This window comes from Python bivittatus, unplaced genomic scaffold, assembly GCF_059951505.1.
Source record: "Python bivittatus isolate LINGU-HERP-01145 unplaced genomic scaffold, Pbiv_v1 ctg000570_np1212, whole genome shotgun sequence".
In the NCBI taxonomy this organism is placed as follows: Eukaryota; Metazoa; Chordata; class Lepidosauria; order Squamata; family Pythonidae; genus Python; species Python bivittatus.
The window spans coordinates 10,960,340-10,985,151 of NW_028277097.1; the positions used below are offsets into that span (position 1 = coordinate 10,960,340).

The following is a 24,812-nucleotide window of genomic DNA, read 5'->3' on the forward strand; positions in this document are numbered from 1 at the left end:
GTCTCAGGTTTCTTGAGCAGTTTTTATAGTAATGGTGTGAGACGTAGTCGCAAGAGAATAGAATATATGCAACAACCACCAATTTGTATAACACCTGATGCCCACCTTATCTTTTGCAGTGTCAGATTAAGACATTTAATGTTTTTTAATCTTACACAGCAATACATATTAAACTTAATCTTGAAAATCAGCCTCTTCCAGGTATTTAATGTTTTTTTCCTTAAGGGTGGACATATTTTAAAGCCAGCAATTGAAGTATGTGTGTGTGTGTGTGTGTGTGTGTGTGTGTGTGGAGGGGATTTAATTGTGTTTTGACTTAAATGTTTGCTGATTATTATATATTTATTATTGATTGTAAACCTCCCTTAGGTATATATTATAATGGGAGGCATATCAGTATCTCAGATGAAATAATATCGTAGCAACCGGTAATCGAGATCTGCTGTTCCCCTGAAAAGGCAGAAATTCTCAACATTCATTTTCAATGAAACATCTCACTTTTCTGCTGAGTGTTGAAGGAGAAAAACATGAAAGAAAGTACAGTCCCTCTTAACTCTCTGCTGTCCCTTCTGTGTCTTCCCTCACTCATTCCTGTGCCCAGATGTAGCTATTTCTTTCTTTACAAAATGCAAAAATACAAAATACTTTAATGACCAAGTATAAAATACATACAAGAAATTTGCCTTCGGTGACGAACAGCAAGATCAACGGCGCGTTTGGATAGCAACAGAAAAATAATAAACAGTAACAACAACAATAACAATAGAGGTGATTTACATAGTTCTGTGCTGACATCTGAGTTCTGATCCTATCATTTGAGGGAAGCAATGGCATATTTGTGTTGTCCTCGTTAAATAAAAACCAAAACCGAATGATCAGCCCAAGAAGGCTTGTTTAGAACATTTTGACATGTAATGCTATTTCTCTCATTTACTCAATGTTTTAATGTAGCAGAGTATTAATTATGAGATCTATATTCTTGCATCTGTCTAAAGTCACATAAGCATCACTTTGAAATCACATGCACTATTACAGTCTGTAGATTGATCCTTCCTTATTATTTATTTAGATTTATATTCTGCCTTCCCTCCAAGAATTTAAGGTAGCTGACAGGGGGATCTCTCCATAGCAGCATAATGGAAGAACTCTCACCCAGCTTAAATTTTCTTTGCACAAAGTTGACAGACCCAAATTGATACACTAGCAGGAGGAAGACTGATTGTTACAGATTTTGAATTTGCAGGAGCAAATTCCATCAATGGCTACATTTGTTTAACGTAACTGCAGTAGCCCAGTTACTTCCCATTGCAATGATGACCTTTCATGTAGCATCATGCAAATAGTTTGCATTTTGCTCTGCTAAGGAAATACACTGACCTTTTGTTGTTCAGGTCTATACTTAAATCCCTTTTATAAATAATGTTCTTTGCCAAACAACGAATCAAATTCCAGTGGAACCTTTCCCAGAATGGGCTTAAACACCCTCTACAGAAGGCCAAATCTCAAACAAGTAATGGAAGCAAGAAATTAACCTTGTCTGAATTAATTACTTGATCTAGCTATTAGGAGTGCTGAAGTTAAAAGAAAGCAATTTTCTTTTTTAAACAATGGACTATTTTCAAACTTCAATAATTCTTGAAAGAATGATGAAGGTATCAACCTACAGTATAAAGGATCGTGTATATTGCTTAATACAGCAACTGTACTTAATGAATTAATCACATACGTGTATGCCTAGAATAGAATTTATTTGTTTACTTATTTGCTTACTGCTAAGCAAAGGCAAAATTGAGAGGGAGGAAGCTACAGTCCAAATCATGGAATTATGAAGGTTACTGTGGCACCACAAAACATGAAACAAGGAGATTTGGGTTAGATGATATATGTGCTGGCTAGATATGCAGACTCCATCAGATTGCAATAGGATATTCAAATCAAAGTTTGCATTTTTACAGATACAGGATTTTTTTATTTTAGTTCACAGAATTCTTCTTTTAATTCATGGTTAAATATTGAAAATGCTGATTTGTTTAAAAAAAGCTTGGCCAGAACCACACTGCTCTGCTTCTTTATGCTTTGGATAAGGGTACACATGGAGTCATCTGGTATTGAAGAGTGAATTTTTGGATAATGGGAGGACCTCTGATTATTCCTTGAAAACAGGTTGGGGAAGGCTTTTGAGTTGGATCTTGTCATCTCTGCATTACATTGTTTGCCTGGTCGGAAAGATGCATTAAGCTACTTACCAAACTGCCTTTCAGTTGGTTGTTCAAGATCTATTTGGAAAGAAAGAATGCTAAAGTTTTGTATTCCCCAATGTCAATATAATTTACAAATAATAAATACATTACAAGGTTCTTCAGCTTGGATCATCCAGCTTTTCCAGCTCTTATAAGGGAAATCTATGTGTTTGTGTGTCCTGTTCACCAGAGTTATCCCACTTTTACTCCCCACTGGAACAGTGGGTAGGTCACTTTTAAAGCTGAGCACTACTAGACTGATGTGTGTTATATATTCATAAGATTATCTTATTGGATATGCATTATACAGGTTACAAAGTAAAGTTTCAACCTTCTCAAGTGAAATAATTACAATTTTTCTGGACCTGTTAGAAATAACTATCTGCTAGAATGATAGTTTAGACTGATTCATTTTTGGAACTATGTGGATCATATGGATAAGATAAAATCTGTTCTGAAAAAAAGAAAAATGTTCCATTTATCAGGTCATTCAATGTAAAGAGCCACATTAATAAAGACCCATAATTGATGTTAGCTACTGTCTGTTTCCAACATAATTTTTGAACCTCTCTTTTGATATTATTACCTAAAGGTGGAGAGAAATATTCCTAATGGTTTTAACATCTTGGAATTTCTAGACTTTTTTTTCCAGAATAACTGAAGCAGAGTTATGCCCCAAGGAATTAAAAATGCTATCTTGATACTTACTTCATGCGCCCTGCTGTCCAAGAGCTGCACAAGCTAAGTAAACTCCTTGCAGAATCATTTACTCTGATCTTATCAGTCATGAAAATATTCTAACCATGCCACCCATAGAGAACTCAATATGTAAATTAGCAACATCTTTCCAAGCTCACTATATAAAGCTAATGTAACTTTCAGAGATTCTAGATCCTGCTTTTGAAGTAATGCAAGATTCTTGGCCACTGGGAACTGAAGATCAGCTTCTCTGCCAGATAAACGTTTTTGTTTTTCATTTTTCTATTATTATTACTGTGCAGCTTACAGTGTGAAGGACAAACACACACACACATGCGCGCGCGCATGCAAAGAGCTGCTCAGAACCTACATTAGTACTTGGCAGAGTGCAAATACGTAAACATATGCTCCTGTAGCAAGAGAACTAATGTGATTTTTAGACAGGGAGCAAAATGCTTGGCATAATTCCCAATGGAGGTATCATTTGAATCCATGGATTTACCAAGCACCAGATTATAGCTCTGTGTTAGTTTTAGCATGAACAACAAATAGTGTGATTCATTTCATACTATCTTCAGTTAGTATCTGGATCATCTTATCATATACTGTATAAATAATAGTTGATATATGTTAACAGTTGCATATATTTCTGATGCTCCGCGGTTAGAGCAGAAACAGGTATCTACCCTGTACACAGCCACTCAACAATTCAAGTCTTTAGCTACTGGAGGAGGATTCTCCTAATGAACCTTGGCAGCTATGCAAAATGTGCTTAGAAGGTCAGATAGCTATGATTCAGCTTACCACATGGATAAACCAACTTATTAAAGTTATCTTGCAGCACAGGCTATCCACCTAATATCTACTTTCAGCTGGATACCAGGCCAAGGCAATATTTAAACAGAGGGTAATGGATATCAGCACCCAGATTGATATAGAGTTTCTTGCAAGCATTAGATCTTTAAAGTGGTTGGCCAGGAATAAAACGACATTTCAAACAGAAAAATATTTGACAAAAGGTTTGTTGTTGTTGTTGTTGTTTAGTCGTTAAGTCGTGTCCGACTCTTCGTGACCCCATGAACCATATTGCGCCAGGCCTTCCTGTCCTTCACTGCCTCCCTGAGTTTGCTCAGTTTCATGCTCATTGCTTCAGTGATGCTATCTAACCATCTCATCCTCTGCCGTCCTCTTCTCCTTTTGCCTTCAATCTTTCCCAGCATCAGGGTCTTCTCCAAAGAGATCTCTCTTCGCATTAGGTGGCCAAAATATCTGAGCTTGAGCTTCATTATCGATCCTTCCAATGAGCAATCAGGGTTGATTTCCTTTAAGATTGACTGGTTTGACCTCCTAGCAGTCCAGGGAACTCTTAAGAGTCTTCTCCAGCACCACAGTTCAAAGGCATCAATTCTTCGGCGCTCGGCCTTTTTTATGGTCCAGCTCTCACAGCCATACATTACTACTGGAAAAACCATAGCTTTGACTATGCGGATCTTTGTCGGCAAGGTGACGTCTCTGCCACCGTATTAAAGAACAGCCTTTACCAAAGTGAGATTTGAGTTGCCGGACTGCCTGGTAAAATATGGGTGATTCCACCACATGTGTATTATGAGAGGAAATATATAGGTGGAACTACATATATAGAAGACATCACATTAGTCTTATTTGGGTGCCAATTACAGGTAGTCCCAAGTTTAAGAACAAGTTTTGTTCCCAAGGTCTGTCCTTAAGTCAAATTTGTATGCAAGCCAGAACAGTATTACTGCATAATATGGTATAAGTAGTATTGTGTAATGAACTCGAACCGTTGTGTATTTAACTCGAATCATTGTGTATTTAACTTGAATTTTGCTACAATAAGCTCTGTTCTTAACTATGGGTCGTCTTTATCCTGGGCATTCTGAACCGGGGGACTACCTGTGATGGAATGTATCTACAAAGGGAAGAGTGATGTGGATTGCAGCAGAGAACAAGACTTTCAGGAAGGAGGGGGTGTATTCCAGGAAGGGAAAGGAAATAAAAGACAACACAGTCCAGAGGTGGAGCGTGGGAAGCATAAGAGGTTCAAAATAGCCACTCCCTAGAATCTCCCAGGGTGTATCCACAAGTTGCAGTAGTATAGACTTAGTCTGGCAAGATTCTGTCTATATGGTGTAAGCAAATAAAGGACCTTAACTCAACTGGACTGTTTCACCATTATTTTGGGGATGGGCCTGACACTATCTGTATACACCCAGCAAGGGCTCAGTATTTAGGATCTTTACTTGACATAATAGCCTACTGGGATCTCAACAACAGATTGTCCTACTTCCTTCAGGACGCCAGAAAATATGTAGCTAGCAGCACTGCCAAGTTTACCGTATAGTTAAAACTGTTCAGCTGACAGCCTGTTACATAGAAGAGATTGGGGCCTCGTACAAAGGTGATGCACTTATCTGGATATACTTTGCTGGTATTTTGGCTTATTTACATCTATTATATCCTTTTGTTAGCTGATGCTGTGTTGTATCTTGATGTAGCCAATTTACCAATCAATACATTAATTAACTAACTATATTTCTGATGAATGTTTGGTTTGCTTCAGGCAGTACAAATGTATTAAAATATGGTTTTGATCCTTAGCTGGACCTTCATTAGGTCTTAAATGGTGCTTAAATTTATATTTCTACTTTATAGACTGGTACAGGATAGTACTGGATAGCCTGGATAAAGACATATAAAAGCTGACTATAAACTCAGGGATGCATTTAAAGACAGAGAAAAATAATGAGCAACATCAATAACAGTCATAATAGAAGCAAACTGTTTCTTCATGAGCAAAGATCCTGCACAGTTTTTATATGTGTTATCCGGTGTAATGCACTTACCAGGTCTTTCAAGGTCATTTAATTCCTCTGAAAAGAACAAAAGAAAAATGAATATACAGATTAGATAAATATATGAAAAGGGGTTTACGAGTTATCCAAAAATGAAAATTAAAAATAGAAGGAAGGTAATGTTTAATGATTGTTTTCTTCAATGCTTACAAAGTTAGTGGCAAAGAAAAGGACCGACTTTGTATAATTAGTAGAAGATGTAAAGAAGAAATGAACAGCTCATGCAAGAATATGACATTATCTTACATAGGCATTCATAGACTAATGCAGCACAAAATTCCATTCTAGCTATAGATCCCAGAATCACCAAATTGTCAGTATTTAAGTTTCATCAGAAAGCTCTACAGTATTTGATTAACATTACCTTCAGTGCATTCTACTGCAATAGATTTTCCACCTTGAGTTTCAAGAGAAAAGAATGCTAGAGTGAAGCTCCTGATTTTATTTGACAGATAAGAATACAAATAGGAGGTAAGGATGATATTTACATTTCCAACAAGTCTAGAGCCAAGCATTACTGCATAATTCATACTTAAACGTGTGTCAAACAGAGAAAACTGGAACTGTTTTTTTGTCTAAGGATCCATCTTGTGTTTGACATAACTAATATTCTTAAATGGATATTTAAAATTCCAAACTTGGAAAGCACAACTCTTGAAGAGAATTTGTGTGGGTTTTTTTTTTGCATCAAACTCATAAACGACAATGCATGATGAAACATGTGATACATTGAAAACCTTTTCTTCATTGTAGACTTTTATTTTTCTAAAAACTTGGAGCCAATCTCATTTATATAATGGAAAAGCAAAGTCTGGTATGCCAGTGATCAGAGATCCAAAGGGAGCTTAATCAAATCCCCTTCTCTGACACATAGACCAGACATGTTGTAGAGGGAATAGGGAATGGCCTTAAAGGACAGGAGGAAAAGCCACTACCAAGGTAACAGTCAGATAAGAGGGCCTGAGCCAGGACCAAGAAAGTAACGTGAGTAAACATCTCAGACAAGCCCCACCCTAGTTCACATGAAGATAAAGGGAGGGAGGGGAAAATACATTCAGACTTGCAAGATTCTGTTACTATAGCTTTACAATAAAAGTAGTACCGACCTACATGGCACTGGTTTTTGGTCTACCTTGAAGGGCTAACACATGTAAATTAGCATGCTGAGCTGAGAGTGATAAACATATAGAACACAGAATACTGAGTCTTCTAACCAATAGTGACCACAGAGTATTATAAACTTAAAGGGTCTTGTGGAACAATGAACTGTAAATAACATGAACAACTGTAGATGATTTACAGAAGGACAATATACATCTCAATTCTACAGCAGGTTTTAACTGTCTACCTACTGGAAATCCAGTTTCTTTTGTACAGTTAGAAACTAAAATGCAAAAGCTGAAGCAGCCTGTTGTACCCTGACTTAAAATTAATCGTGTACATTTTGTGTACATATTACACATAGACATGTATTATACTAGTCATTTTCCTTCATGGTGTATGATACATTTTAAAAAGTTTTAAAAAATGAAAATATTAAAAATGAAAATTTATGGATATCCTGCTTATACACCTCCAGCAGAATGCAAATAGTAGGGTAACATTATTGACATATATTCCTTTCCCACATGGCATGAATAAATATCAGGAAATCAAGTTAACATATGGTAGCATGCTTAGAAATTTGATAAATAGTATAAAGATCCTGTCTTTTTTCCCTAGATGATGAAGTTTCTCACATGAACACAATGTTGGTGGCAAGCTTATCTCTTCCAGAAATGCCATTCAGAGGAACACAACAATTACACAGTTTGAACAAGATATTCTGCAAAAAAAATCTGTAACATAAATAATCATTACAGTTATAAAGATGTCACCTGCATTGGTGTGCAGCATCAAGAAATAGGAACCTAAAAAAGTTCAGACCATAATTTTCTATAGAATAAATTTTTTAAGATAAATAGAAAGTAAGTCCCATAAAAACGGCCATGTTAATTATACCTGATCCAACTTCCCATTAGTAATTTCTGATGTTGATATGCCAAACTGAACTACATGCCAGTTTAATGCTTATTAAATTCACTATTAGACTTCTTACCTATAGTGACTTTCACTTTTCTGCTTTCTTCATTTTCTTGGCTATTGTATACCCGACACCAATATGTCCCTTGATGTTCAATGTTTACGGAGGATATCTTGAAGAATATCAGAACATTTTCTAGTAAGGCATTCTCCAAAGTTCATTCTTTTTATTCCAGCAATACTATTACATGCATTTCAATGAAGTTCAATGAAGTCTGCATTCTGGCAGACTGAATCTGAAGCTACAAATTCTGCACCCTAATATTTAATTCACTGAGACGAGAAACTCTTCAAATTGCAAATAAAGGCTCGTGTAATTGACCGTACCTCCATTAAAAAAAAAAAGAAAATCCTTCCTCATAAAAAAAAAAGTTGTTATCTCCTAACACAGAACCCTGGCATATATTTTTCCTTCTAAAATTTGCACCATGTTAAATATATACAAACCTCTCCAGACTTTGAATTCACCTTTATTTATTTATTTAAGGAATTTATATGGCCGCCCAACTCACTCACGGTGACTCTGGGTGGCTTGCAAGAATAAAAATCCCAAATACAAAACTTGAACTGTCTTCCCCCAAAAGGAAAAAGGTACTTTATATGCTATACAAATTTAAGGGAAAATAATAACTTTCTACAGTAAGGCATTAATGCCCAAGAATAAAACTGTATTAAGCATTTCATAAAACTAATAACGAATGGAGGTCACTGCATTTAGTCTTAGTACCTAGTCTTGCATCAACTTTGCAGTCATGATAAATAATTTAAAGCCTTGGGTTCAGTCTCCCAGCCAGTTAATACTTTAGGAAACAGGATACAGGCAATTAAACTCACTTCAGAGTGCAGTATTCCAAGGAGAACCACGCAACTATTATCAGCATGCTAATGGCAAAGCATTAAGGCAGTGTTGTCCAAACTTGGCCACTTTAAGATGAGTGGACTTCAACTCCCAGAATCCCCTAGCCAGCCATGCTGGCTGGGGAATTCTGGGAGTTGATGTCCACTCATCTTAAAGTGGCCAAGTTTGGACAACACTGCATTAGGGGGTTAATGAACATGCTATTTTATTTACTGAATTTCAGAGCTACTCTTGAAGAATTTATTTCAAGGAGGCTTTGAATTTAAAATGTGATCATCAATTCCTCATCAGTATAGCTGAAGAAAAAAAGACTCACCACATAGACCTTTTTATCTCCATTAGTAAGTGGAAATTCCTCTTTGTACCACTGGTACTGAGGCACAGGGATTCCTATCGCTTCACACTGAAGAACTAACATTTCTCCAACCATCAAGTTTTGAGATTGTGGGTGCAGGCAGATACGTATTTTCTTTTCAGGCAATTCAAAGTAGTTTCCTTAAATTGAAGATTTTAAACATTCGTAACCTGAAAGTCTTTTCGGCAAAGCAATAAAGAGAGGCAAGATTTGCAGAGCAGAAGCAGTCAGCAAAGGACAATTTCTTCGGCCACGTTGTACCCTCCACAGTCACTTCCCCCGTTTATTTGCTGAATCTAATTTAAAGGAAGTGGGTGGTTTTGAGAAGAGAGCAACAAACTGTGTGCTTGTCCCTTTAGAGAAGAAATCCAATATACTGAGTTTAAAAAGGTACTAGTTTCTCAGGCAATTTGATTTGTATTAAATTATTTGCCATGTTCATATTCTGGGAACTACTCAATGGTTAATGCATTTTCTTGCATTAAAGCAAAAATATTCCTGTAGGTAACATACATTAATGTGAAGGTGCTAATTCATTACAGAAGTACTTAATTATGTTTGATATTAATAAATTGCAAGTATGGCTACACTCCTATTTCATGCACTATAAAACTTACCTATAAAACTATAACTATTGCCATGCTTAATTACATATTCTTCCTTAATGAGAAATAACCTTACTAGAATTGTAAGAGCTGTAAAAAGACTCAAATATATTATTCTCTCGACAAGCAATTGCTTAAGTGAACTTCCACCAAGATACATCTGAGGATAATATTTTAGTCACTTATCATTTTAATATTACAATTAGCAGCCGAATGACATTGCCTTGCAAGAGTGATCAGAAATTGCAGTTAATCCAGAATAGTACAGCTAGATTAGTTGGTAAAGCATATAGAGGTAAACATGCTTCAATCTTATGTCATTTGCCCTGGCTCCAACTGTTATTGGGCCCAATTCAAGATGTGGATCTTACCAACAAAGCTTTAAATGGATTTAAATACTTTCTCCAGGGATTAGATAAGTCTTTAGTTACTCAGTTTCCAATGAGAGATAAAGACTTTACAGCTTCATTAGATGGTTTTTAATATATGATCTAAAACTTGGGGTTTTTTGAAAGTTATATACACAGTTAGCTAAATTGCTTTAATATGTGTTTTTTATATTGTCTTAAGATCCTTCTGACTAAAAGGTAATCTATAAATATTTTTAAAAACCACTAAGGAATAAACATGCAAGGTCTCCAGGTAAATACTGAGAAAAAACACATTTTAGGCTTTATCAAGACTTTAAGCTTTTGTGGACCTCCTGAAAGTACATGAAACCAGTAAAGCATTATTTCCAACACAGATGCCAGATGCTTTTAATGTAGTTGTATCAGCACACACTGATTTGTATTTCCTGAAACTGCAGCCATCTCTATGGCTAATGGAGAAAATTCTATGATTCTATAATAAGAGATCCTATGGCTTCATAGCCATTCATAATCACTATTATCACAACTTTGAAATGAAGCTAGAAAATCAGTATTCCTCCTATTTGCATCTAGCTCTTATCATTTTTACGATGTAAAAAATTTGTAACCCACCATCAGAATCTCCTTGGCTATCACAAACTTCCAATTGTGCCCATCGGCTGAACTCATAGGAGGAATCGCTGTTCACTCGACATATGTATAATCCAGTATCATCTACAGTCACTTGGTTGAACACCAGTTCTGGGGAATTCCCATTTGGAACCTGAATTAGGATGCATGAAAAAGAGACTGCACATATTGCCACAATATGGAAGATAGTGAAAAATAAAACACAATAGTGTTTAGCTATATTACACACAAAAGCTGGTTTTGTAGATTGTTTGGTTTAAACGTAGAGTGATTGGTAAATTCAGCCATTGTTCTGTGTTAAGCATTATTTGTAAACCAGTAGAATATAATTTCAGCAACGATCAGTTTGGGATTCCAGGCCAAAGTGTTTCCTGTCTGAACATAGTAAGTAAGGAAAAGGAGATCTTAAGCCCTCAAGATTTTAAAATTAATCTTCATTCTACAAGAAACGCAGCATAAATGGGATTATTCCATTTTATCAACACAACCACGCTGTTAAAACAGATTAAGCTGGAAGGCAATGAGGTGGCAAAGGCTCCCTAATAAACTTGCAGATGAGCAGGGATTTAATTGAAGGTCTCTCCAGTTCAGGACCAAGACTAAGAACACAAAGAAGAGATTCTAAAGCATTCTTGAGATCCAGCGTGTTGACATTTCATTCATTCATTCATTCATTCATTCATTCATTCATTCATTCATTCATTCATTCATTCATTTTACCACCTTATAAGCCATCTCAGTCACAACAGTAACTCTAGGTCAGGGTTTCTCAACCTTGGCAACTTTCAGATGGGTGGACTTCAACTCCCAGAATTCCCCAGCCAGTTCTGAGAGTTGAAGTCCACCCATCTGAAAGCTGCCAAGGTTGAGAAATACTGCTCTAGGCAGTTTACAAAGCATAAATAAGTTGTATTAAAATACAAGGCAAGAGAAATCAAGCAAATCACAGTAAAACTGTTAAAACCCATGTCAGAGAAACAACAAAACCAGTTACACACCATAAAACAAAGATCAACAAGTGAGGTCACAAAACACCCTGCTGGAAAAACCAGGTCTTCAAGGCTTCCTGAAAACACAAAAGAGTTGGGGCCATAAAAAGTCCAGGGGAATGCTATTCAAGAAGGCAGGGACTGATTTCTGAGACATAGAGACATCAGGCCAGAATTATAAGTCAACACAGCAGTGTTTCTTAACAAAGTGAAGTCTGGGAAGTTACAATATCATTCAGCATCATAGCCAATTTATTAGTAAAAAAAGTACTGAACCCCTGTTCGAGCACCAATACGCTTTCAGTTTTACATTTCTCAGGAATAAAACAGCAAAACTCACACGGTATTATGAACAATATTAGAATAATGCTTGACATTTCTACTTTACATTATTAAGCTTTGTGAGAGTACGGTGCCAGAATGCTTCCTCTATGCAATTATGTGCTAGTTTAATTAGCCACTGTATTTTAAAGATAGCATAGAAGTGAAACACTCTTTTGTAGCCTTGGTTCAAACTACTTCAATATATCCTTCACGCTCTCTGTAATTCCCAAGGATTCAAACAAATCAGAATTGGTAAAGCGAATTACCCATACATAAAAAAGAACAAGTATCTATTATTTGTAAAGTACCCTGTAGAATTAGTTTCTTAGTTCAGAATTTTCTTTAATGGAAACTCATAAATATTTCTTCAGAATTTCTTAGTTCAGAGTTTTCTTTAGTGGAAAGTCATAGATATTTTCTTTTCTTCAGAAATTAATTTAACTTAACACCTTGAGGTCAATATGGACGACAGCTCATTGAACAACTGCCGTTGCCTTTAAAGTCCATAGAAAGGGCAATCACGTTATTCACAGGATCCCTTGCTTAGAAAGAGAAGCAAATGATCACAGCAGTTCTCAGAATAAAATAGTGGTAAAATAGTGATTTCTTAACAATCAGATTTTTATGGTCACATTGAACATGGTCAGACCAATGTTGTTAACCCTGAACCTACGGAAAGAAAATGGTTTGTGAAACTGCCAGGACAGCTGAATCTAAGTAACAACTCCTTGGTGGACTTTGGGATTATATCAGTTCAACAACGGCTGGATGATGCCATGAAAATACTATAAGTTCCTAGTGGGGAAATGACTTAATAATGAACATTTCCTTACTAAGGCTTAATAACTTAGTACAGATAGAATACATAGGACTGCAGCCTAATATGGTAATACATTTCCGTGTACACAGCATACAATTAATTCAATTAATTAAATACCTATTTTGGATGTCGTTTTTGAGAATGGGAAAATTCCACACTGTACACACAGATCAAAATAAAATCAAACATTACAGATGAAGAGTACTTAGACTTCAACAGTAGTGAAATTTCAAGTTCTGCCAAATGCAAGTGTTTACCAGTAATAAAATCATATAGCATTAACAGGCATCTTGTTCAGCACTGCTTGATGTAATAGAAATGTTTTGTCTGGAAATAAAACAGTTATATTCATATTTCAGTTACACTTTATAAACACCCATTCCAGAACATTTTTATGAGTGCTGCCAAGATCCCTGCAATATGCTGACTTTCAATGTGAAATTACTATTCCTCAGATATGAAAAACACATTTTTTAAAACACCATAGGAACTGAAAAAACAGTATTTGGCTTTAAGAAGTAAGTTTAATTTCCATACATTTTATCCCAATTATATTTTCAAAATAACTTCAAAAATAAGAAGTTGGAAATTATTTTGTAAGATGACCAGTACAGTGTCATGGTGTCAACTCTTGACATCTTGTGTGAGATGGGTGGCCACATAAATTTGATTAAATAAATAAATAAACCCTTCAATGTAGACCAGACTAGGAGACCAAAGGCATGCAAGTCAAGATTACTTTTATTATAAATATATAGTAGCAGAATCTTGCAGGTGTGAATGTATTTCCCCTCTCCCTCCCTTTATCTTTGTGAGAACTAGGGAGGGCTTGTCTGAGATGTTTTCTCAGGTTACAGTTCTGCCCCGCACCCAGGTTTCTTTTAGCTGACCATTGTCTCGGTAGCGGCTCGTCCTCCTGTCCCATAAGGCCATTCCCTCTGCCCATTACACATGGTCATGGGACAAGATATGGACAATGTAAACACATCAAAGGACTTTAAGCCAGTTTCTCTCTCAGCCTACCCTACGTAGTGCATATGTCACCTTCAGTTCGCAAGAGAGAGGTGGATATAAACACTATAAATAAAATAATAATAATAATAATAATAATAATAATAATAATAATAATAATAGATATAGAATACATAAGAGTCTAACATCCCATAGTGTACATAAGCTTTATGTTGTAAGGAAAAGATGAATGAAAATTGCATTCATTATGAGACTAGAAGTCTTATACGGACTTTTTGTTGAAAGAAGAAAAGACTGAATTGATGATTTATGGGTGTGGGGATTAAAAAGGGTTAAAGAGGAAGGGGAAAAATTAAGATAGCAATTACTTGATGGAAAGGAGGTCAGAAGCCATAATTCTATGCTTCCTTTCTTTTTTCATGTATTTCTTTTTTCTATCTTTTTTTCTTTTCTTTTGTATTTTCGTAAAAGTATTTTTACGAAATACTTTTCGTAAAAATATTTTCTATACTTTTATTGTATTGAAAAATCTTAACAAAATATTTTTAAAAAGAAAATTGCATTCAATATGGCACGGAATTTTCTATATTTTACATGCTACCATTTACATTCTAGTATATTTATTTACCATTTTTTTCTCTTTAAACCACTGATAGTATAGGAGAGGATATCCTGTTGCCCAGCAGCTCAGCTTCACCATCTGGCCAGATAAAACAGCTTGGGATTCTGGTTCTACAACAATCTTTATGCCTGTGAAAAAGATAGGAGTAATCTATATTTAATGCAAAAGATGGACCTAATTATATAAAAGCACTAAAGTTTGCTTGCTTGCTTATTTAATTATTTGTTGGGTTTGTAAAGCTGTCTAATCATCAGACAACTCAAGACAGTATACAGGACAAGTTAAAAACACAATATAACAGTAAAGGAAGAATCAAATCACCATGTAGGGAATACAAACAAATTAAAATAGTCACAGCATAGCAATGGGTTCTCAAAGCCTTATAGCGCAAGGCCTGCTGGAAGTCCTTATGGCTTCCTGAAGAACAGCAAGTTTGGGGTCATGCAGACCTTGGAGAGGGGATGTTGTATCAGTAGGCAGGAACAACAACAGAAGAGGCATAGTTGCAGGGTGCCATACAATGACATTTCTTCAGTTGAGGGGACCTGGAGCATGCCAACCCTATCAGATCTTGTTGGATGGGCAGAGACAATTAGAGAGAAGTAGTCTCAGAAATGACCAAGCCCTGAGTCATGAACAGTTCTAAAGATAACCATCAACACTTTGACTTGCACCTGGAAGCCAACTGTTAACCAGTTTGCGTATCAATACTCCACTGCATTTATCCAGAAAAGGCATCACATTGTTTGAGAGGCAATGAGATTAATGCTTCATTTAAACGTATGTTCATACAGTGTTCTATAATTGTTACATTTGGGGAGGAAGTTACTACATGTATCAACTCAACTATGAAATAAGATTTAATATTTACTGATGCTCACATTCTTTTGAACTATATTTAGTGGAAGTTGACTTTGGGACAAAGTAAGTAGATGCTTCATTATTTAGCATTGTAAAAAACAAACACATGACCCTGAAATCTATGGTCTGCAGAATTGATGTTATTAGCAACTTATAAATGAATCACTTATCAGTGTAGATTTGCTATGGATTATTATAATGAAATATGTTCCATTATAATTGAAATACTTAAGCAGAACTCAAATATGTGTGTGTCCCTGAATCCGTGTATATATACATAAGTTTTCGTTTTTAGGTTCCTTTCCCTTTCTTTCTTCTTTATAATTTCATATATTTCTTTCCCTTAGCTTTTTGTACACAGTCAATAAAAGCAAAGGAAGTCCGCCTGCCCCAGTTATACCTGATATTTCTAAATCTAACGTGTCAATTTAATAAAGTGGTATGATTTGTTTAAACTCACAAGGTATAATAAAACTTTGTTGTAAATTTTTTAAAATGCACAAATAAATGCCCTAGTACTTGTTATTAATCATGATGAAATATATAAATTAATCAGAATTTTAGAAATTACAAATAATGCATCAGCATTCACAGGGGGAGCAAGAGGGGTCTAATGGCAAAACGTGTTGCAATGCTGCACACACTATAAAAGGTGTGGTGTTTGTGTCACAGTGCAGAATTCATCATTCTAACAAAACCTCTGGATTCAGCAAATATCTCTGAATCAATGCACAGCAACTGTCTTGTGTGGCAGAATAAGAAGAGATGGGGTCGAGCCTGAATGGGTGCTGAATAAATGTGGATTTAATACAAAATTCAATAGAGCTAGTTTGGTCTAGTGATTAAGGCACCTGGCTAGAAAGCAGGAGACTATGAGTTCTAATCCCACCTTAGGCATGAAAGATGGCTGGGTGACTTTGGGCCAGTCCCTCTCTCTCAGCCCAACCCACCTCTCAGGGTTGTTGTCATGGGGAAAAAAGGAGGAGGAAGGAGTATTAGGTATATTCACCACCTTGAGTTATTTATAAAAATAATAAAGGTGGGATAATTGAGTAGCCACTATGAAAAAGGACTTTGATATAGCTTGGTCACATAGAATGAATAAGGATCACACTGCAAAATATATGGAAAAAGACTGAATAGGCCATGAAGAATGGAAACACCAAAAAAAAGATCCTCAAAAAAAGAGAGGCGAGAAGCTTAAAGCACCAAGGGCAACGTATGAAGCTTTCTATGGATGCAGCTGAAGCATCAATGTTTTCCAAGGACAGAAAGATACGGAGAGATGTAGTGAATAGTGTTGATACAAAGTACACCTAGCTATGTTTCCTTTTCTTATCTCATAATTTCGGCTTTATTCTTTTTCTGAACTCTGCATAGTGTTTCTTAACTCCAAAAGAAATAGTGTGATGGGTAGGTATGTATGACATCTGCCATTCAAAATACACCTTACTTTAGCTCCTTTTGCTCCTGCAATCAACCATTACAAAGTTCTATATATAGTTTTATGATGATGTAGGAGATGAAAAATGCCTGGCTGTAAATTCTTTGACTCACATTCTATTTCATTCCAAAAATACAGAGTTCAGTTCAAAACAAAAATCTAGGATACCATCTTCTATTAATTTAACTTTTTTTTTTTCAATAAGTAGAGTACAAAGAAACACTATCATTAGAAACGATTCAGAAACACACACTTCCTTTTAAGCAACCAAGCATATTGCAAATCAAATCAACCCCAAAACATTTAATAACCAAGCAGATGGTTTAACAGTGGGATTCCATGTCAGGAATATATACAGAATTCAGATCTGGATTGTTATCCTTATATCTACGTGGGATTTTTCTGATCTCAAAATGCAGCAGTTTTAGCTTTTTCTTGTATTTTTTGCATCTTTGAATTTTTATCCTTGCATCTGAACTTTGAGTATTTCTACAATCATGTTTTACGCTGTTCTATGGTTATATCACTACAATTTACAAAGAACTACTTCCTGTTGTAAAAAATACTCTAAACACTTCAATTAAAACGTCCATACCATGATGTACCAACCTGAACTTAAGAACCAATGAAAAGTAAATAATTTGCTTTGTTCCTTTTGTATTAGATAAAAATTCCTGTGAGAGAACGTCACCTAACCGTACGTCTTTAAGCCAACACACTTAAAATACCCTAACCCTCTATGTTTATTCTACATTAGCAAACAGTAATTAAATTCTGTTTATTCTCTTGGACCTCACTTATGCAAGTATTGGGAGGAAAAACACTAATTTTTGCTAGAATAGAGATTATGAAAGAATTCTTATGCTAATTCTCAAATACCAAGCTGCAAAAAATACTATTTCAACTAAGGTAATGACACCTGCTCTGTTCAACTGGACAAGATCGATACCCTTGTCCTTTGAAATAAGATATATGATAAAGATTAGATATTTATTTCTGTTTGTTTATGTTTCAAATTTGGACACCGCCCATCTCACGAGGAAATGACTCTGGGTGGTTTACAATAAAAACAATAAATATTAATTAAAATACAATTAAAATAGTATAATAATACAATAAAACCAAATACATCCTTAAATAATAATATCTTCCAAGGTGCTGGTGATTGAAAAGATATTAACATATGGGAGCAACTTCAAGGTGCTAGCCACCCCCAGGGCTGGTTGCCCCTTCTCGCCCCTGCAAGTTGGCAGAGCCAGGTCTTGACTGCATTCCAGAAGATATGATAAAGAAGCTTAAAATTAAAGACGCTTAATAAAATATTGGTACTATGAATACCCATGTATTTTGCAATTATTCTCTACTGTCTCATTACAAATTGCAATTCGACATCAACTGTGAGCCGCCCAGAGTCATCCTCTGGGGGAAATGGGCGGCATACAAATTTAATAAATAAATAAATAACTGTGGGGGCCTCACCAAAATCCTGGATGGAAGGCCCTATGTCTTGGGATTTCAGACTGTACACCTCTGATACAGATATTCTGATATAATTACACTCATACTGCATAGCAAACCATGCTTATTTTGTCTTCCTCTGTGGTCAATCACAATCCTACTCTAAATTAGGGCTTACTTCATCATCTAAAAGGTTAGAATCAAAGAGATACAGAAATCTGCAGAGTGTTGATCCAAATACTTGGCCTATCCCATACCCTGCAACAATTTCATACTAAAACAGGATGTTTGCACAGTGCCTACAATCAGGGGTGGCTGGTTCCCACATGAGACCTAATCCGTGCTGTGTTTGCACTGCCAACCCAAAATCTTACCTCCAATCATTACACTAACAGAGCTATCATTCCATCCCACTCTAACACAGCTCACTCCATTAGGTCCTGATTTTTGAATCATTTACGTCTTATATTTGGAATAAAGATAAAATATATAAGGTTATTGTGTATTTAGAGCTAAACTACATGTTACATTTAACTCACAAACAGCAATTTGACTCTTCAGAGGCAGAATCCTAAAAGCTCTTTCTAGCAGGCAGGGAATATAAAACTGGAAGATATACAAGAAAAGAAACCTTGTTAACATTTCTTCCTTCCTTGACAGTCAGATTGCAAAATCCTTTGGATTTTTCTACTTGTAGGATGGACACCAAGACAATTACATGTTTTAAGTGCAAGATGCAACTTGTAACAATCAGCTTATTAAGATGTGCCTTAGGCTGAGAACTCAAACTCACTTGGATTGAGCAACTGAAGTGCCTCAGTAAGTTCCAGGAACTGCAGAAATTCTGTCAACTCTAAAACAGTACAGCCTCTTTCACCCATGAGTTGAAGGAGACTCCTGCTGGGACTTCCTTCAGGTTCCAGAACTTGAAGAGAACAATGCTCCAATTCAAGAGAACTGCAAAGAATGACAACAAATAACAATAGCAATAATAATGGAAACATCTTTATATACCTACCGTTAATTATGAGTAAGGTCTAGACCAGTGTTTCTCAACCTTGGCAACTTTAAGGTGTGTGGACTTCAACTCCCAGAATTCCCCAGCCAGAATTCTGGGAGTTGAAGTCCACACATCTTAAAGTGGCCAAGGTTGAGAAACACTGGCCTAGAGTAAAATTGCAACTCTAGCTCGCAGAAAGAATATCATAGATGAGAAAGACTTGGTCTTGCATAATAGCCAGAGAATGAGCACTTGTGGAGAATTTACTTCTCCTCTCCTTGCCCAACCCAATTAACTTGTCCAACTGATGAATCCAGTGCTAGGCCAAGTCAGTCTGCAACAATCTAAGGGAGCCTAGAAAAAAGCACCAGGAAAACACAGGTCAAGCTATCTTAAAAAGCCCCCGACCAGATCACACAGCATGTTGTGCAAAATTTGACCATCCTCAAGCAATTGATGTCATTCACTGCATTTCAATAGACAAGAATCTCTGGGCAATAGTCAAAATAAGTGTAATAAATATATCATAAAAGAGTGTGATAAAACATCAATAAAAGCAAAAAAGCAAACATAGATAGAATAAAACCAAAATAGAAGCAATAGCCAAGTGATGGTTTAAATATGTAGGGACATTTTTTTAAGGCTACCACTTGAAAAACTCTCTCAGTGATTGCCATTTGCTCCAACTGATCTCAAGGGAGTGGGGGTGGGGAAGTCACTTGGAAGATGATCTTAGAAACCAGGCAGGTAGATATGCAAGAAGATAGCCTTTCAAAGATTGCCAGGGACCATATGAAAGTTGACACATTCATTCTGAAGAATTTGATGGGAACACCTTGTCCTGTAGCACCATGTTTATATTAGGTCAACATTCGCAAAACATCTAATAAGTGAGATGCACCATTTCCTCTATGAGAATGTTTCATCCTCACATCTAAAATTATTCGCTCCTAGAATGCAGGGAAAAAATGAAATTACTCAGCCTTCAAGAAGCCACCTCCTGTGTCTCTGTGTGACTCAGGCCCAACACATAGGCCCACCACAGCACTGACACACAGGGGGAAATCTCCCCCCAGAAGAGCTAGGATGATCAGTTCTCACCAATGCAAATAAATAAGTGGAGAATCACCCACTCTGGGGGAGGAAAAGCCAAAGCACTGAGCTGTGCAAAGATGCTGGCTGTGAATTCTGGGGCTTGTATCAGAACATGGAAAGGACCACCAGGATAGAAAAGCCTGCTTTAATTAATAACCTGATAGATAAAATGCAAGCTATAACCACATAGAAGACTATTACCAGTATTATTCACATGCCTAAAATAGGAAATATTACTTTTAAAAATGTATGATTAAATTGATCCACCTTTTGGTTTTATCCAGCACTCAAGTCCCTGGAATACAGCAACAAGAAATACAGGGTGTTAAACAGAACAACTTTAATCGATTAAAATCAAAACCAGCCATTGAAAGAATCAACAGAGCTTGGCCATGAGATGTGTGTTTACCATCCACTCACTGAAAAAGTGAGAGCCAAAGGGACCTCCTTAAGTTCTGTAATCTGGGAGCTACCCTTCTCTGCATTCCCGAGAGTTGAGCTTCTGGCAATGGGGGCATCGTCAGAAGGGCATCTCTTGCTGACCTAAGTAATTGGGCAAGTTCTCAGAAAGAGAGGTGGTCCAGCAGATAACCCGTTGCTGCTTTAAAGATCAGGAGCAGCACTTTAAATGGTGCCCAGCCAGCATCTGGGAGCCTGTGCCAGTATTTTATAACTTTCCAGTATAAAAATCCCACAATCTCTACATCTGGCACCATCAGTTACCTGGATATTGTCACCAGTTGCAATACCCAGACACTTTTCAAGGGTAGCCTCATGTATTGTGCACTGCAGTAGTTGAGATGGGTTATATCCCCAAGGCATGGCTAACTGGCCCAGGAAGAGTTGCAGATGGTGCACTAAATGTAATTGGCCAAGTGCACTTCTCCCCACAGCTGCCACTTGCAAATCCAAGGACAGATGGAGATCCAGGCGTATTCTCAAGCTGCCAACCTGCTCCATCTGGGAACAGCAACCCCGTTCAGAACACACAAATTAGGGAATGTTCAATTTGATCAATCTGGCTGGTTTGATTCTGGGTTTCTGTGAGGACATTCCCATAATCTGGGCAGAACTGATGATAAAAAGTGGAATGATAGAACTGTACAATTGGAAGAGACTACAAGGATCATCTAGTCTGACCCTCTGCAATGGGCAGAAAAACCACTGAAACCATCCATGAGAGGTGGCTACTTAGCTTCTTCTTAAAGCCCTCCTGAAGTGGAGAACCCACAACCTCCATGGGTTAGACTGTTCCACAGTTGTACAGAATTTAGTGTGAGAGAGTTTTTTCCTTATATTTAAGCAAAATAAAGATAGCTGCAACTTGCACCCATTATTTTTTGCCCTCGTTTCTCTAGCAATGGAACATAGTTCCTGATTATCTTCCCTATGGCATCTTTTTACATAAAGGCAAGTCTCAGTTCTTTCTGTCTTTGGGCAGGGCTCTTGACTCTTCTGGGTCAGCCTGCACTTGCTGACTGTTTTGGAAACATAGCTCTGGCAACGGCTCCTTGACTTCTGACCAAGGAAGAGGAAGTACTGTAGCGCCAAAGTCTACTCAAGCCTAAACAGTACTAGGATGTGAAAGTCATTAGGATTTGGACCACCAGCCTCCTCTTTCCCCTGGTGGTCCACCAGAAGTTCTCGGCAGGAAGCCCTCAACCAGGATGGAGCAGCCTCTTCTGGTTCTAGCCCCTGGTCTTGAGGGGTCTTTCACCCAGATCCAGGAGACAATACACAGCTAGGAGGACTAGTTGCTGTTCATCTTTATTCCTGGATCTTCGGAAGCCTCCCAATTCGGCGGCGGTGCCATCTCGTGTCCAGACGCGCCTCCTTTCGCCTCCCCAGGGCGCGGAGAAGGCGCCCTCCTCTCACCAAGAACGGGGATCCCCGTGGCCCTCGGAGGACCCGGTCTCCCCTCAGGGCGGGTCCGGGGTCCCCCTCCTCTGTCCTTCGCCTCCCGAACCCCCTCCCTGCCGAGCCCCTCACCTCAGCCGGACCCCGCCGCGACTCCCCGCGAGCTGCGCCAAGTCCCGCCAGCCCTTGCCCGGAGGCGCCCGGTCCAGCAAGCTGCTGAGGCCCCTCAGCAGCCGCTCCGCCAGCCGGTGGATGAGCAGCGGGGCGGCCGGCAGCGACGCCGCCGCCGCCATCCCGGCAGAAGCGAAGCCCGGCGGCGGAGCGCGCGAAGGTCCGGCGGTCGGACGGCGCTGGCAGGTAGGGAAAGCGAAAGGGAAGGGGAAGGGCCGCGGCCCCTTCAGAGGCGGGGTCGGAGGCCGCGGCGGAGGAAGAGGCGCGGGCGGGGAATCTCCCGAGTAGCAGGAAGCCCAAAGGCGGCAGCGAGGACGACACCCTGTCTTGGGTGCGTGGGAGCCCGGCGCGCCTGCGAGACGAAGAGACCGGCAGGTTCGGGACAACCGGAGACTCGGTGATCTTTGCCGCTCCCGAAAGTGAGGCAGGGACGGGCCCGGTTATTACTTGGATGGGAGACCAGTGGCAAAGCACCAAGGCTGTAGGCTGGACTGGGAAGTGCAAGAAGTCTCCCAGGTGAAGGCAGTGGCAGACCCCTTCCTACTCTCGCCACGAAAACGACAGGTGGCATCCAAGAGTCATGGTGGCCTTGGAAGAAGCTTTGCTGGTCCCAGTGGGGGACAACCTTGGCTGAAAACCCCAAAATGGAAAGCGATGGACTTGGATAGGAGATTATTAGAAAACCCCAGTGCTATAAACTAGGCTGGGAATAAGAAAGCAATACAAGGATGGGCAGATAATTGCTAGGAATCAATCTGAAGTTGAGGGAGACCCTATCTTTTGACTCTGGATACATTTTTCTTCTCCAAAATGGACTTGCTCAGGCATCGTTGTTGTAAAGTGGGATTTGCCACAAAATGTTGCAGTGTGGGCAGAACTTGGAATCCTTAACCTGACAGCCATCTCCTTTCAAGGACACTCCATTCTGTGACCCTTCACTCTTCTCCGTTTTCCATCCTGCTTCTATCAGTGTTCTGTGACCACTCACACCCAGGCTGTGTCTGCATCCCATGGTCACCCAATTGTCAGTACTTCTAGGTAGGCCAGGTCAGGAAATAGACACCACAAAGACTATTACAACTTTATTGTTGTAGGCTATAAACCTGTAAGCCTGGCAGAGTTTTCCTCTGCCCCCCATTATTCCAAAGAGAATCAAGGCGGGTTAAGCTTGAGTTTCATTCTCACCTTCTCCTCTTTCCCAGGATTTACTTAACTGGTTTTGCATTCTTTCTTCATTTTGCATTACTCCTGCACTCCTCTATGCCCACCCAGTTTCTGGGTTCCTCTGAAACACTGATGCCTTCCAAATGTGTAGGATTACAGCTCTGATCTCTGGTCAGCATAGTCCAGCTATGTAGGCTTGAGTTGATGAGAGTTGTAATCCAACACATCTGGAGGGCATTAGGTGGGGTATAGCTAGACTAAATTCTGCAGAGTAATGTCTTAACCGTATTCTGGCTTAGTATTTCCAGATCTCTTCCTACAACTCTTGCCCAGTCATATGCTGCTTCCATCTTCAGTGTCCTTCCTAACCTTCATACAGTTTTCCAGACTGCAGAACTACTTTGACCCTTGCTTAAGATGCATAATCCTCACGTTCAGACTCATAATCAATTTTTCTTCTGCCAAGGCTCTCATTCCATTCCACCCAACTTGCTCGATTCCTTGGATAGCCATCTGGTTTTCAAAAAAGTATTTTAAAAAATAATTCTAGCACTGTTTTCCTTACACAACCTGTTCCATCGTCACTTTGTATTTAATATTTCATGTCTAAAATTAGATGTACTGCATCTTACACTGGCGGGGGGCAGCCATTTGATCTGAAATCCCTTTTAATTATCCCAGAACTGTATGGGCCAGCTAATTATTTTGTTTCATAGAAAATATACATTTCACATATTCAAAGGTCCTCTTTGATTACTTCTTATACAGAACATGTGGAGACATGACTTGACTAAAGAATTATGAACCCTTATCATATTAAACTTTGTTCCCCATCCCATTGGCTTTTATGCACTCTCCTTACGGCCCCGACTCTGTCACGTTTAGCTCTCAGTGGGCAGATCAACACTTTCCCCAAATTCAGCTCAAAGATTCTTGCTAACTATACTTTGAGGATCCATCTCCGTGATGCAAACTTCCAATCATCTCCAGCCCATAGCAAGGCCACTAACTTGGGACATTTCTGATGCAATGTAAAAGTGGTGCTTTCCATCTTCTCCCAAGTCAAGCCTTGCTATTTGCAAGAGAAGGTCCTATGACAAAGGTGGCGGTGATACAGCAGGAGCTGAGATCTGACATCTCCTGCTGGCTCCTTTTCGTCGTCGTAGGCATGCACCCTCCACTCCAGTCATCACTGACTCTCCTCCATGGCCATTTTGATTTGTGCCACTGGACTGAGAAGACATCTTGGGAACAGCAGCAGCAGCAGCAACATTGCTAGAGAAAACAGTAGACCAAGACCTCTCTAAGCAACCTCTTTTGT

General features: G+C 38.4%; 1 protein-coding gene across 2 annotated transcripts in view; it reads right to left on the reverse strand.

Moving 5' to 3' along the window:
- MALT1 (MALT1 paracaspase) overlaps nucleotides 1-22,592 on the reverse strand; it is a 39,456-nt gene extending 16,864 nt beyond the window's left edge. Inside the window, exons 1-9 of one of the 2 annotated variants that reach the window (XM_088152964.1) lie at nucleotides 22,289-22,592; nucleotides 18,998-19,161; nucleotides 14,448-14,569; nucleotides 10,697-10,847; nucleotides 9,070-9,248; nucleotides 7,911-8,007; nucleotides 6,177-6,209; nucleotides 5,804-5,830; nucleotides 2,247-2,276 (exon numbers count right to left, since the gene is read on the reverse strand). In XM_088152964.1, the coding sequence (XP_088009090.1) occupies nucleotides 2,247-2,276; nucleotides 5,804-5,830; nucleotides 6,177-6,209; nucleotides 7,911-8,007; nucleotides 9,070-9,248; nucleotides 10,697-10,847; nucleotides 14,448-14,569; nucleotides 18,998-19,161; nucleotides 22,289-22,449 (964 nt within the window). In that variant the 5' untranslated portion in view covers nucleotides 22,450-22,592. The remainder of the gene's footprint in view (nucleotides 1-2,246; nucleotides 2,277-5,803; nucleotides 5,831-6,176; nucleotides 6,210-7,910; nucleotides 8,008-9,069; nucleotides 9,249-10,696; nucleotides 10,848-14,447; nucleotides 14,570-18,997; nucleotides 19,162-22,288) is intronic. The other variant, XM_088152965.1, reaches the window with a different exon arrangement.
- Nucleotides 22,593-24,812: the final 2,220 nt, after the last annotated feature.